At 41.7% G+C, this 13,441-nt stretch overlaps 1 protein-coding gene across 1 annotated transcript in view; it reads left to right on the forward strand.

Moving 5' to 3' along the window:
• Positions 1 to 9,473, forward strand: part of LOC104941107 (metastasis suppressor protein 1-like) — a 30,210-nt gene extending 20,737 nt beyond the window's left edge. The window contains exons 4-8 of the mRNA XM_010766155.1: positions 5,369 to 5,453; positions 6,757 to 6,848; positions 7,097 to 7,171; positions 8,666 to 8,677; positions 9,466 to 9,473. Of these exons, the coding sequence (XP_010764457.1) occupies positions 5,369 to 5,453; positions 6,757 to 6,848; positions 7,097 to 7,171; positions 8,666 to 8,677; positions 9,466 to 9,473 (272 nt within the window). The remainder of the gene's footprint in view (positions 1 to 5,368; positions 5,454 to 6,756; positions 6,849 to 7,096; positions 7,172 to 8,665; positions 8,678 to 9,465) is intronic.
• The last annotated feature ends 3,968 nt before the right edge of the window (positions 9,474 to 13,441 follow it).

The following is a 13,441-nucleotide window of genomic DNA, read 5'->3' on the forward strand; positions in this document are numbered from 1 at the left end:
TGTGGCCTTTTCGCCACAGCTCTCTAATTATCTATTGAACAGATCTCCTTACCTCTGACTGTGTGTGTGTGTGTGTGTGTGTGTGTGTGTGTGTGTGTGTGTGTGTGTGTGTGTGTGTGTGTGTGTGTGTGTGTGTGTGTGTGTGTGTGTGTGTCGTCGTCGTGTGTGTGTGTGTGTGTGTGTGTGTGTGTGTGTGTGTGTGTGTGTGTGTGTGTGTGTGTGTGTGTGTGTGTGTCGTCGTCTCTCGTCGTGTGTGTGTGTGTGTGTGTGTGTGTGTGTGTGTGTGTGTGTGTGTGTGTGTGTGTGTGTGTGTGTGTGTGTGTGTGTGTGTGTGTGTGTGTGTGTGTGTGTGTGTGTGTGTGTGTGTGTGTGTGTGTGTGTGTGTGTGTGTGTGTGTGTGTGTGTGTGTGTGTGTGTGTGTGTGTGTGTGTGTAGCTGTATGGTCTCCAGTCTCTTATCAGTGTAACCACTGGCCCGTAGTTAACAGCGACCATCTGGTGCCCATTCAGAGTTGCTTTCAGCTCGCGGGCCTCTCTGAGCTTCATGTCCAAACTACCCGGACCAAATCACTCCCCTTCTCCAGTTTTTATCATTTTCCCTTTTGCTTGATAGTGTTCATCCTTCTCTCCTCGCTGTTTCTTGGTTGTCTTTCATAACAATGTTGGCACACTTCACTTTCCCACCATTCCCTATCTCCCCAGATGTATTTTTATTTCTCTCACCATATCACCTTTCCTCTAATGATAGACTGTAATCTGTGCTAACATGCAAGACTCCCTTTTGAGATCATTTAAATAAATACAGGCATATTAGATGTGGAGACAAATTCCCTCTCTTTAATATAATTAGCGGTCAAAGCATCAGACCTGCTTTAACATAACAGCCTTATTTTGTGAGGGCAGAAATGATGACGCCAGTTTCATGTCGATGCTGCATTGGTGCTAACGTTTTCGATGGTGTCAGATTTCATCAAATAGTTCTCATGGCAACCAGAAAGAGTCTCCTGTTTATATAAACACAAACAAAGGAACTTTGTCCTTCAAGCCTTATTTAATCATGGAGAGAGCATGAGTGAGGATGAGGGATAACTGTTGAGCAAGCTTATTTTTTAAGTAAGTTGATTGCAATACTAGCCCAAAATAAACAGTGGTCACTTGCACAGGATGTCTGTTCTAAAGGAGAACACAGGCTAAGCAGTGAAATAGGAGCTAATGATACAAAAAAAGTGCCTTTTACATTTCTAACACATTGACACATTTCAATGTAGTGTCCTTTCAAAGACCTTCTTTCTGCTTTCTTCCAAAATGCATTAGCACACTCTCACACACTCTGTGTCAGCATAGTGTGACATTCCAAGGAACAGTCTGGAGGGGGGTTTAGGACAGAGACAGACTTGGCAGCTCGTCATCAAATTGCCATACTATCTCTCTCACACATGTAGAGACACACACACACACACACACACACTCTCTCTCTCTCTCTCTCTCTCTCTCTCTCTCTCTCTCTCTCTCTCTCTCTCTCTCTCTAAAGGAAATATGTAACCTCGGTCACAAATGTCCCTATAGACCAGAGAGACACTAGTTCCCACAGAATGTCCCACAGAAACTAGAGATTGTTAGGATTCTATATCAAAATATATAGTCCTTTCTTCATTTTAAAACATTACACAGAGGGAATAACTAACAGCTGCAAGAACATTATTTGACTTTATACTCTATTGTGGGACATTTTTAATTGTCTTGGCCTGGGACTATTTTTTTGCATGCTTACCACATCATGCATTAGCCAACATATTGTGAAACATTAAAGCATTTTGTGGCCACATTTTTTCTCAAGTAAGCGAGTACTGCTTGCTCGCTTACTTCTGTAGGTTAACAAAGCAAAGCATCCGCTTGGCATCGTTTGTACACGGATGCACTGAAGAGTAGAGCTTACAGCGTTTAAGTGTATATGTGTGTTTTTGACTGGGTAAGTGTTGGTGCTGCTGGGATAATTACAAGCCTCAGAAACAACCATGCCACACAGCAGCTATTTCTATTGACAGCCAGCTATGCTACTACACACACGGCAGCGGTCTGGCCGGAGAGCCGGAGAGTAAAGCAATTGAAACTTGTGTTTGTGTGTGTCTCGCTGTGTGTGTGTGTGTGTGGGGTAGACAACTGGAGCTGCCAATAGAGCTATTTCTATCCAGGGGTCACTCGGTGCTAGACAGAGTAGACGATGTGTGTTAGCAGCCACTTCATCATGAGAGCAACAACTTTCCACAAACAGGGCAGATTTGCCTGATATCCACTTTTAGCCAACATCCTAACTCTTGACACTTCTTCTGATGGCATGTGAGCTAGTATTGAGTAATGCCATCGAGATCATTATCAGTATTAATAAGAACAATCTTTTCGCACAGTATCACAATCGAAAATATGCTAAATAAAATAGAATATAATCACAGAATTGACCTTGGGCAAACCTCTGTCATATGTGTAAAACAGCTAAAATGTATACCTTAAGAAGTAGCAAACAACAGTATTGACTTGTCTTACAATACGCTTTAGTGCTGTGTATAACTGTATATTGGCATTCTAGGTTAGACCGTGTATCATACTTCCCCTGGAGTAGGCCATGACATGCAAGTGATACAAAGCAGAAAACAAAGGGTCCCCTCCTGACACTATTCAAGCCTAATACTCAGACTTTCACTCGCAATAGACATGCAAACATAAATACACTGTTTCCACGGCAACTGACAGAAATGGCAGAGGCCCCATTGACTAGATGGATGCTCTGAGATGGAGAAACATGCATGTCTCTTTTTTTCCACCTAATTATTTAACTACATAAACAAAAAAACTTTCTCATGATCATCATTCATGTTGCTATTGTGTAACGGTTACAATTACAAGACTTGGTCACCTGGAATTTCTGCCTGTTTATGCTCATGGCATGGGAGGAGACCTTTTGCCATACCCATATCTTGAGCAATGCCAATGCCTGCAGACACATTTCTGTCTCTTTCTTGACGTATGTCTTTCAGTGGAATTGTTGCATATGGAAAAGAGGGTATTGCAACAATCTCACAAAATCTGACTTGAGTGTGTCCTAGAGTTTAATCTTTCTATCACACCCATAGCAGCATACCTGTGCGTGTAGTCAGGAGCAGATAGTGGTTCTCTTGTTTGCCTCATATCAAATCTAGAAGTGTGGGTAGTGGAAATGGAATAATCAACTGAAACCAGACTCTTCTCTTGACAGCATTGGCTGCAATTCTACAGTAACTTTATTATATGAAAAACGTTTGCCCCATTTAATCCTACGTTCTTTCCTTTGGCTATGCGGCCTCCTCGTGGTACTATGGCATCCATCAGCCACACCCTTTTCAATAACAAGAAGTCAGAGTGAGGGCGAGAAGGACAGATGGATGGTGGATAGGATGACTAAACAAGTCAACGCAGGAATGAATGAGCATTATGGTGTTGTATAACAGGAAGGTCTTTTATGGCATGGAGTAGCCACACCCTCTGCAATAACAAGCATGCACAGTAAAAGAGAAACGGACTGATGAATGGAAAGAGGAAAAATGTTGAGGTTGTAATGGGCTCAATGGGACTGGCATTAAATTATGTTTTGGTGACAGGTACTAGAACGTTACATTTGCCATCCAGAATGGCTTCATTCACTGTCATGCTGTGGCTCTCCGTGTACAGTGTCTCCGAGCAGTCAAAGGCACAGAAAGCTAATTCTGGTCTTTTAGAAGAACAGGACAGATACAGATTGTCTGTAAACCAGTTCTTAGACAAACTGTTTGTTCATAATTACATGGTGTCTGAGACTTAAAACTACAGATGCTGTTCCACTGGTTTAGTTGTGGAGTGCAGAGACAGTTGATTTCAGTTCATTCTGGTAGACACATTCAGCTCAGTCAAACAGACCATAGCAGAGGAGATTTAACACAATATATTTTATAGTCCCTAAGGTTTAAAGATTGACACCAAATATTCTGCGTTTACTGTATGTAACTTGTTTTAATTTCAAGATACATATAATAAAATTCTTAAGATTTCTTTACCCAAGATTCAGAGGAATTTAGACATCAGTAATTTAAAACATATGCTCCACTCCAGCTCAGCTCCAAAGAAATCTCACACCAATGTTAGACGTTGAGGAATGTTTTTTTGTTCTAACATACATTTGCTTAGCCCTGTTCTCATTACCATTCAATAATACATTTATTTGGATTGTTCTGTAATTAATTCCTGCTTGGAGTATTTTTTTATACCACCTCAAACCCATTCAGTGAGTGTTTAAGCAAAATCAGCAGCATATTGAATTTGTTTTGTCCAGCCGCCGAGAGTAAAAGACAACTTTGTGTGTGCTTGTGTGTTGTAAATCTCTGTGCGAGTGAATGACAGCCCTGTGTGTGTCTCTGCATGCAGCAAGGACTGTGCTGACAGCAGAATGGCTCGCTCTGTTGGAGGGGATTCACACTTCACATCAGATCATCACAACCAATCTGTCTCTCTCTCTCACACACACACACACACACACACACACACACACACACACACACACACACACACACACACACACACACACACACACACACACACACACACACACACACAGTGGTGCTTCAACCCCACAGAGAAACCGACTAGTCACACTGAGCAGCAGGACAATAGTTCTGTCAATCAACGTCAAGTCTCTGCTTAGCTGCCGGAGAGCCTGAGGCCTTCCAGTAGACAGCTTGTTATCCTGTGAGCAGGAAACTGACACTGGCCTGAAGCATGTAAAGGCTCCAGCTCCAACTCCTCATTACTTTTTGGACCTGAATACATGTGCCAGTCATAAGTCAGTGTTTTCCACTGAGCGCGTGGGCTCAGTGAGTGCTTGTTACAGATGTTTTTAGAAAGTACAGGCAAAAGTCTATAATGAAGTTAACTAACAAGATTAGCTGAATACTGTATACTGTACTCCAATATACTACATTTGTTTACTGTACATTCAGTTCTTAGATGCACAGAAAACAAGAAGAAGAAATGATGGATTGTTGTTGGTGTAGTTCAGTAGCATTTCTTCGCATATGATTGAATGCAGCACATTTTAAAATCCCTGTGTCTGTATTTCAGTGTTGTGCTATTTAGTTACCTATGTATTAGGAGATCCTGCTAAATGACGCAGCTGCAGTGCTGATGTAATGGAAATGTAACTCAACATGTTATTAGTGAATCAATTCAGACAATCAAACCCTAAAACAGACTTGGAAAGCTAAAGCACTGTGTACTGGCTGTGCAGACGAGTTGTGGATATTAGCAATTACGTCATTAAAAGCCTATGTAAATAGTAATTCTTTGTCTTTCTTTATTTCTTTCAGGTGGAACCAAAGACATTGGATCAGCGCTGACCAGGATGTGTATGAGACATCGCAGCATAGAGGCCAAACTCAAACAGTTCTCCATGTAAGCAACACATCACATGTATTGGTTTGCTTTTTTACCTTTACTTTGTCTCCATATTTACCAAAATACAGGATGTAATATATATATCTCTCGTGCAATTCTGGTGAAGGATTGGCTGGGTTGTAGGGTGGAAGCGGGAATTTAATTGAGCTAACCATGTATATAAGCCCCATCACTGTGGTTTAATTGTGCTGAAAAGGCATTACACGTAGTTCATACTGTATGTCCAATAAAGGTCCCCTCTAAAGTTACGAAAAACATTTTCTTTTGCAGACCAAAATTCTCTGCAACAAGCTTTTAAAACTTTCAAAGATAAACATATGACTTTATTGCCTTTTGCAGTGTTTCCTATATAAGTAAACTGTTTCCCTCACTCAAATAAAATGGTCTGCATTCAAATCTCAGCATACCCTCCATTTCTTGACATTTATTGTGTGTGGGTGAGAATGCCGCCCGTCTGGGATTTTCTGGGAAAGAGACGATTTGTCTGGCAACACAAGTATCTCTAATGTTTCAGTGTTGCCACACATACCACATCTCTTTCTCTAACACACACACACACACACACACACACACACACACGCACACGCACACACTGCACAGACAAGGGGCTCTCTAATTTCGGGTGGCATTTCAGTAGAGATTCCACTTGGATCTCCATAGCAGAGGCTGTACGCAGGGGGCTGTGGTTGCCCCCCCACCCACTGACACACACTCACTTTTGGAGAAATGTCTACAAGAGGGAGTCTAATTTTAGTTTCATGCAGTAAGCCTGCAGCTGCCCACCTCTCACACTCACAAATACATCTCAAATACAAGACGGACACAGTTTGGTAATGATTGACAGACATGACTGCAGCAGCTTCTTGCTTCCTCCTGTGACTCACAGTCAGACATAGGCAGACTGTTTCTTACCTCAGTCTCTGTTTTCCTCCTCCCCTTTCTCTGCCTGTTAATGATTGACATAATAGACCAAACAGTTTATAGACAGAAAGGCCAACCAGACATAATGATTTTGTCTGCAGTCTGTCTGCCAGTTTATAATTAGGTGACAGTTATCGTGACAAACCCTGCAGAGCAGGTCTTGTTGTTCACATTTGAAATAAAGTTTGTTTGGTAATATGATTGCTAAATAAAATGTTTTTTGGATGTGATTCATGAAAATAGTGAACCCAATCAGTGTTTATGATTAATTCCAATAGTCACAACTTGAGTTTGTAATAGTTTAACTTGAGATAGATTTGAATGGTTAAAGTGATGAAGCGCAGCCCAGATTAGTAGTAAATGTCCGGTGTTTTCACAGGGCCTTCCTGGAGGGAATGATCAACCCTCTACAAGAACAGATGGAGGACTGGAAAAGAGGAGTCAACACTTTGGACAAGGACCATGCTAAAGGTAGGAGAGAAGAATGTAACAATAACACAACTGGCTGATCAAGAATCTTCTTCGACAATAGGATACACATTTTACATTTTAAAGCGATGTAAAGTGACAACGTTTTAACCAATGTTCAATGATGTGCTTCAGTATTTTTGATTATTCTTCTGTTCCACATGATATAACTTTGTCTATGGAAAACTGTAAATTAGCAATACGTTTTCACAGATTTGGTTTTCTTTTGTTATCTTGTCCATCTGTACCAGAGTATAAAAGAGCCCGGCAGGAAATTAAAAAGAAATCCTCGGACACACTGAAACTTCAGAAGAAAGCAAAGAAAGGTAAAAAAACATCACTGTCATTATTTATATAAACCAAACCTTGTGAATGATCAAAAATAACATTAATAGCTATAGTTCATCTTAAAGTGATTAACACAAATCTTGAACTAATTCTTGTTCTCATGGAGTCGTTACATTTTTACCAGAGTATGAAAACGAAAGAAAAGTTCATGATACAAAATAGAAACCTGCATAATATTCTTATTGTGCAGGAATAAAAACAACTTAAGTACAGGGATCACACACTTAAGGACTTAAAGCATTGCAAGCCAAGCTTAGTGAAATATTTCAGTCTCAAGTGTCCTCAAAGAATTTGTTCAGATTGAATTATTGGAAAGCAAACTAGCAGAATGTTTTTGTTATCCTCTTTTAGTTTGCAATTTAATCGGGAACATCGAAACTTGAACTGTTTATGTCCCTCACGCAAACGGATTAGTCATATACATGTTCCCAGAATCTGGGTTTCACAGGTACAGCCTCATTTTTGGTCTGACTGTTGTGTAAACTAACTAGTGTGCATCAGGATGGAAGAATTTCAAAACATTGACAGGATCCAGATGCTGTAATTAATTAATACTTGAAAATATGCACCTGAGCTTTGGAAGTGGTTTGTTTACGTTTATAGACCTACAGGAAAAATAAGATTATTGATGCATGAAAGGCTTCAGTTGTAGAAACAACTTGGGGGGAAAAATGCCACCTCGTGTTTGAAAATGGGAAGATGTCCAGATCCTATGTATATAGTTCTCATCAGACTGCAGTGATGTGTATAGAAGAAGTCTGTCCTGAGTGATTAGACTAGAGAGATTTAGTGCCGCTAAACATTACCTTACTTGGTAAACACTCTGAGAGGGCAGGGGCTTTTCCCTTCTGCAGTTCTCTTGGCTGAAGTTGTACCTACGTACACAGAAATACAAGGAATATGCTTCCAGTGTGTTTAGAGATGATGATAGTTTTAGGTCTGAATCACTGGATGTCTCAGAATCCTAATGTCAACCGATTTCTAGAAAATAAATGCAAGAAACTATTAATACAAATGAAGAAAATGTTAAAGTTATTCCTACTCCTACTGTGCAGTACATTTTACTTTGGAATGTAACTTATACTGTACATGATCATTACTAATACTGCTACATAACATGTGTCTCATTTACATACAGCTGTCTGCATGACTTTAATTATCATTAAACAATGCTGAGCTTGAGACCATAAAATGTGTGAGCACTCGAAGTGTTGTCCATGTGACTCTCCTTTCTGTTTACCAAACATGTCCAACAAATAGAAAAACAGGAAGTTGGGAAAAACATAATAATGGTTTATCTTTCAAAAGAAAACATACTGATTCTGTGTTTGGCTTAACAGTCATTGACTCCAACAGACACACACTTCTGCACCTTTATGTCATGCGTTAGCGTTACATGCTGGCAGGTTTTCAGTTGACTTTGATCTCTTTCCTCTCCCTGATACCATCCTTCTGCTTGTGCTGAACTGCAGCTGATAATCTGGGTAAGTCCGTTGGTGGAATAGACACACTGGGTGTTTCTCAATCTCGAGTACGCTTGCTTGGTAGCACATGTCTTCCGAGCGTCTTGCTTCAGAAGCGAGGCAAGAATACTTCCTGGCATTTGGAAAAACAAAGAGTAGAACAGGCTAGTAAGTGTGCAGGTGTGCGTCATATGAGAGGCCCCGGTTTACATTTTCTTCCACAGATTTGGGGAAATTGGTCCGTGTGCAAAGCATTGTGGGGATTTTAAGACCGCGGAATCTACACATGTGCAGCCTCGAAATTTCTCCAAACGAAGTACGCCGGGCTCGGTAGAATTCCAAGTATGCTGGACATTGGAACAGTACTTCGGCGGCACTCAATGACGTATTATGCTTGAAATAGTGGCTCTGGAGCAGCTTTACTCGAGATTGAGAAACACCCCCTGTCCACGCTGTTACATTCGCTTCAATGCTTAAGCAAGCATCTTGGTTGCATTGTGAAGAAGCCCCCACAGATATTAAGTTTCATGCAAAGAACAAATATGTGTTGATGCTGCCTGATATTGGCAATGCTAGGGTTTCCGTCACAGGTGCAGCTTTTATTTACAGTTTTGCATTGCTACTCATTATTGGCACATTATTATATAAAGTGTGAGAAGCTGCAGCCATCCATCCATCTGTTCCCTCTTGTACTTCCTCTCCTTTGATTTCTTCTGACTCTTGTCATTTACTGTATGCCGTTTTCCTGAAAAGGAAATTCAACTAGACCATGAAGTGTTCCATGACTGAGCCTTTGCTCTGACCCACAGTATGGTAAAATAGAAAAGCAATATACTTTATTAGATAAAGACTATAGACATATTAAAACATGCTGTGGTCTGAAGCAGCAGAAGAAGAGGAAAGGAAGTGAAGTGGACCTGATATATAGTTGGGTAAAGATAATTGGTCCACTTGGCTCTTCTGCTTTACTGGTCCAATTCTTTAATCTTACATTCATTTCCTCAAACTGTCCTTCTTTTTCATCGGCTTTTGGTCTCCACCTAAGTGTGCCAAGTTTCTGTTACTTTGCTTTTGTCAAAGCCACCTACTTACAAACTGATAAAAGCAGCTCATTGAGAAATAAAGTGATGATGCAATTTTAAAGGTAAGGGTTCGACAACATCGTTCACCTACAGCAATCAGTGTACGAATAGATTATTACTAAATATCTGAATACACATCTTGCTAGCAACAAGAACCGTAAACCATTGCTGGCAGGGAGAAAATAAAATGATTTCACATGAGTTAAAGAGCAACTTCCAGGTTAAAGACACCTGTGAATAAATGTGTAGGAAAATGATGAATACACTAGATTTTCAAAAAAATATACAGAAATATACACTACAGTGACATCTGGCGTCGTTTTTGTAAGAAATGTTCACTTCCGCATAAAAAAGCCTCGGCACGTGACCTCCCGCGTGTGACATAACACGGGGGACACAAGGGGGAGAGCGGCAGGTGTAACGTATTAATAAACATGGATCCCAATGCTAGTTTCGACACAGAAGAAGTTGAACATGAATATTCGAATGCATATGACGGACCACAACCTTATAATTATGAGCCTGCTAGGCGTCCAAGAGACCAGGAGCAGCCAAGGATTAGAAGAAATAACGGCCATCGGAGAGAAATTGAGCTGTGGTGTGAGGAGAACCAGTGGAGAACTGGGCAGCTATCTTGGTGAGTGACCGGCGTTAGCTACAGAATGTTAGCTAACGTCACATCACAACATTGTAAAGTTAGCTATCATATATCAGGCTATAAGGCTATAATAAAGCCAGCGCATGATAATATAGTACGGTCCTGGCAGGACTGTTTGAATACTGATCCATAACAGAAACTAATGCGCAAAAGTATCAAGCCGTATCCCTCGCGCGTTACCTAATGCAACTCCACACCTCCGTGCTGTGTACGCCGGAGGAGAGACGCGAGGATACCGGCTGATACTTGACGATCTGGTGGAGAAAGGTTGTGAACCTGTTGATTGCCGTTGTAAATGCTTGAAGGGAAAGCAGGTGTGGTAGTTGGGGAGCGGTCGCACAGCTGGATGGCAGCAGGTGAGTGAGCGTTGCAGCTGAGCGGAGTGACAGCCACCACGCACACCAAGACAACACAGACAGGGGAAACCCAAAAACAAACCGACAGAAGGAGACCCTGGAGCAGGTACGCCACACACAGCGTGTACCTCGGGCAACTCCTTGCTCGCGCGCTACAGGAGGGAGAGCGATAGAGCAGTGAAGGGGGAGGGGGCGCGAAGAAAGTAATACGGTTTAACTGATAAAGCCTGTGGAGACGATGTGCTGCAGGGGTGGATGCACAGACGCAACCCAGGAACGAACGCTCACGCCCCCCCGCTCACTGGTGGATCGATGTCCTGACAGGCTGTATCTTGTGCAACTGCACAAACACAATACCTGCACCATGATTAAAATGGTAAATACATGTAAAACTACCCGAAAAATANTCCTCCGAGCTCGAAGAATTTTGGTTACTCTGGCTTGATAACCTTAAAAAATATAAGAAGGCACTACCCACTGCCAGAGCAGCTTATTATTCCTCACTAATAGAAGAAAATAAAACAATGCCAGGTTATTTTTAGTACAGTAGCCAGGCTGACCGAGAGTCACATCTCCATTGAGTCTTCTATTCCTACATCCATCAGTAGTAATGACTTTATGAACTTCTTTAACGATACAATTATAACTCTCAGGGACAAAATAAACCACCACCTACCCTTAGCCAGCACTGAATCACCCTTAAAGAGCAACTTCCAGGTTAAAGACACCTGTGAATAAATGTGTAGGAAAATGATGAATACACTAGATTTTCAAAAAAATATACAGAAATATACACTACAGTGACATCTGGCATCGTTTTTGTAAGACATTTTCACTTCCGCATAAAAAAGCCTCCGCACGTGACCTCCCGCGTGTGACGTAACACGGGGGACACAAGGGGGAGAGCGGCAGGTGTAACGTATTAATAAACATGGATCCCAATGCTAGTTTCGACACAGAATAAGTTGAACATGAATATTCGAATGCATATGACGGACCACAACCTTATAATTATGAGCCTGCTAGGCGTCCAAGAGACCAGGAGCAGCCAAGGATTAGAAGAAATAACGGCCATCGGAGAGAAATTGAGCTGTGGTGTGAGGAGAACCAGTGGAGAACTGGGCAGCTATCTTCGTGAGTGACCGGCGTTAGCTACAGATTGTTAGCTAACGTCACATCACAACATTGTAAAGTTAGCTATCATATATCAGGCTATAACTAAAGTAGTATTGATAATATAGTAACGTTACTGGCAGGACTGTTGATACTGATCCATAACAGAAACTAATGCGCAAGTATCAGCCGTATCTCGCATTACCTAATGCAACTCCACACTACAGAGCTGTGTACCAGAGGGGAGACGCGAGATACGGATAATACTTGACGATCTGGCGGAGAAAGGTTGTGGAGCCTCCGTTGCCGTTGTAAATGGCTAGATGGAAAGCAGGCATGTAGTCGGGGAGGGTGCACAGCTGATTGCAGCAGGTGAGTGGAGGTTGAGCCGGGAGCCAGGAGTGACAGCCACCACGCACACACAAACAACACAGACAGGGGGAAACAAACAAACACAAAGGAGACGGCTGGAGCAGTACAGCCACCAAAGCGTTACCTAATGCAACTCCACACTAGTCTTACGGTGCCGTGTACCGGAGGGGAGAGCGATAGAGCAGTGAAGGGGGGAGGGGGGGAAGAGAAGTAATACGGTTTACTGATAAAGCTGTGGAGAGTATGTGCTGCAGGGAGGTGGATGCACAACGCACCCAGGAACGAACGCTAGCTCCGGTCCTTTTTACTGTGGACTCGATGTCCTGACAGGCTGGTATTTGTGCAACCTGCACAAACACAATACTGCACCATGATTACAAATGGTAAAATACAATGTAAAACTACCGAAAAATACCAGCTCACTAAAACACAACCGCTCTACTATACCCGCGGTCAGAGAGCGGAGATGTGTCCCCTGTGTGATATAATATGACGCGTTTGACGTATGACCTTAAAAAAAAGCCGTTTTTAAGAGCAGAGCTCAAAATTGCTCCTTTCCCTCTGAATTCCTGCCCTTATGTCTCGTAAAACATATCAAATCCTGCATTCACTTTTTTAATTGTAATTTTCAAGCAAGTTTAAGCATAAATGTAGAAAAAATAAAAACCTGCAAGATGCTCTTTAACTTAAATGCAGTTTAGGAATATGCAACTAGTTTTAGATATACAACTTAAAAGTAGGGATGGGAACGATTAATCGTATATTCAAAATTATTCAGGTATTAAAATATGAGAATATGAGTTATGAATATTTTATTGTAATTTTTTTTTTTTTGGGAGGGGTGCCTAAGTTAATTTCATATGATCAAATTGAATAATTCAATGTATACAATAGTGCCATAGCTAAGTGTGTTCTAAAGGTCTAAAGGTGTGTTTTGCTCCACTCACCGGTCCTTCACAGCGGGCAGGGCTGCAGGTGCTGATCTCTCTCTCTCTCTCTCTCTCTCTCTCGCACCTGGTTATACTTCACTCGCGTTTATGTCCAAATCCATCAGATCTAGCTAGTTCTAGCTAATGATATGGCTGCTGCCCCTCCCTACACGCAGATCACGCAGACTCAAACCTCATCTTATGCCCAAATTCCAGCTGAGAGGGTCTTCTCTACAGCTGGCCTGATTGTGAATCTTCTCTGCACCCGCCTCTCC

This window comes from Notothenia coriiceps, unplaced genomic scaffold (genome assembly GCF_000735185.1).
Source record: "Notothenia coriiceps isolate Sejong01 unplaced genomic scaffold, NC01 NC01_scaffold00003129, whole genome shotgun sequence".
In the NCBI taxonomy this organism is placed as follows: domain Eukaryota; kingdom Metazoa; phylum Chordata; class Actinopteri; order Perciformes; family Nototheniidae; genus Notothenia; species Notothenia coriiceps.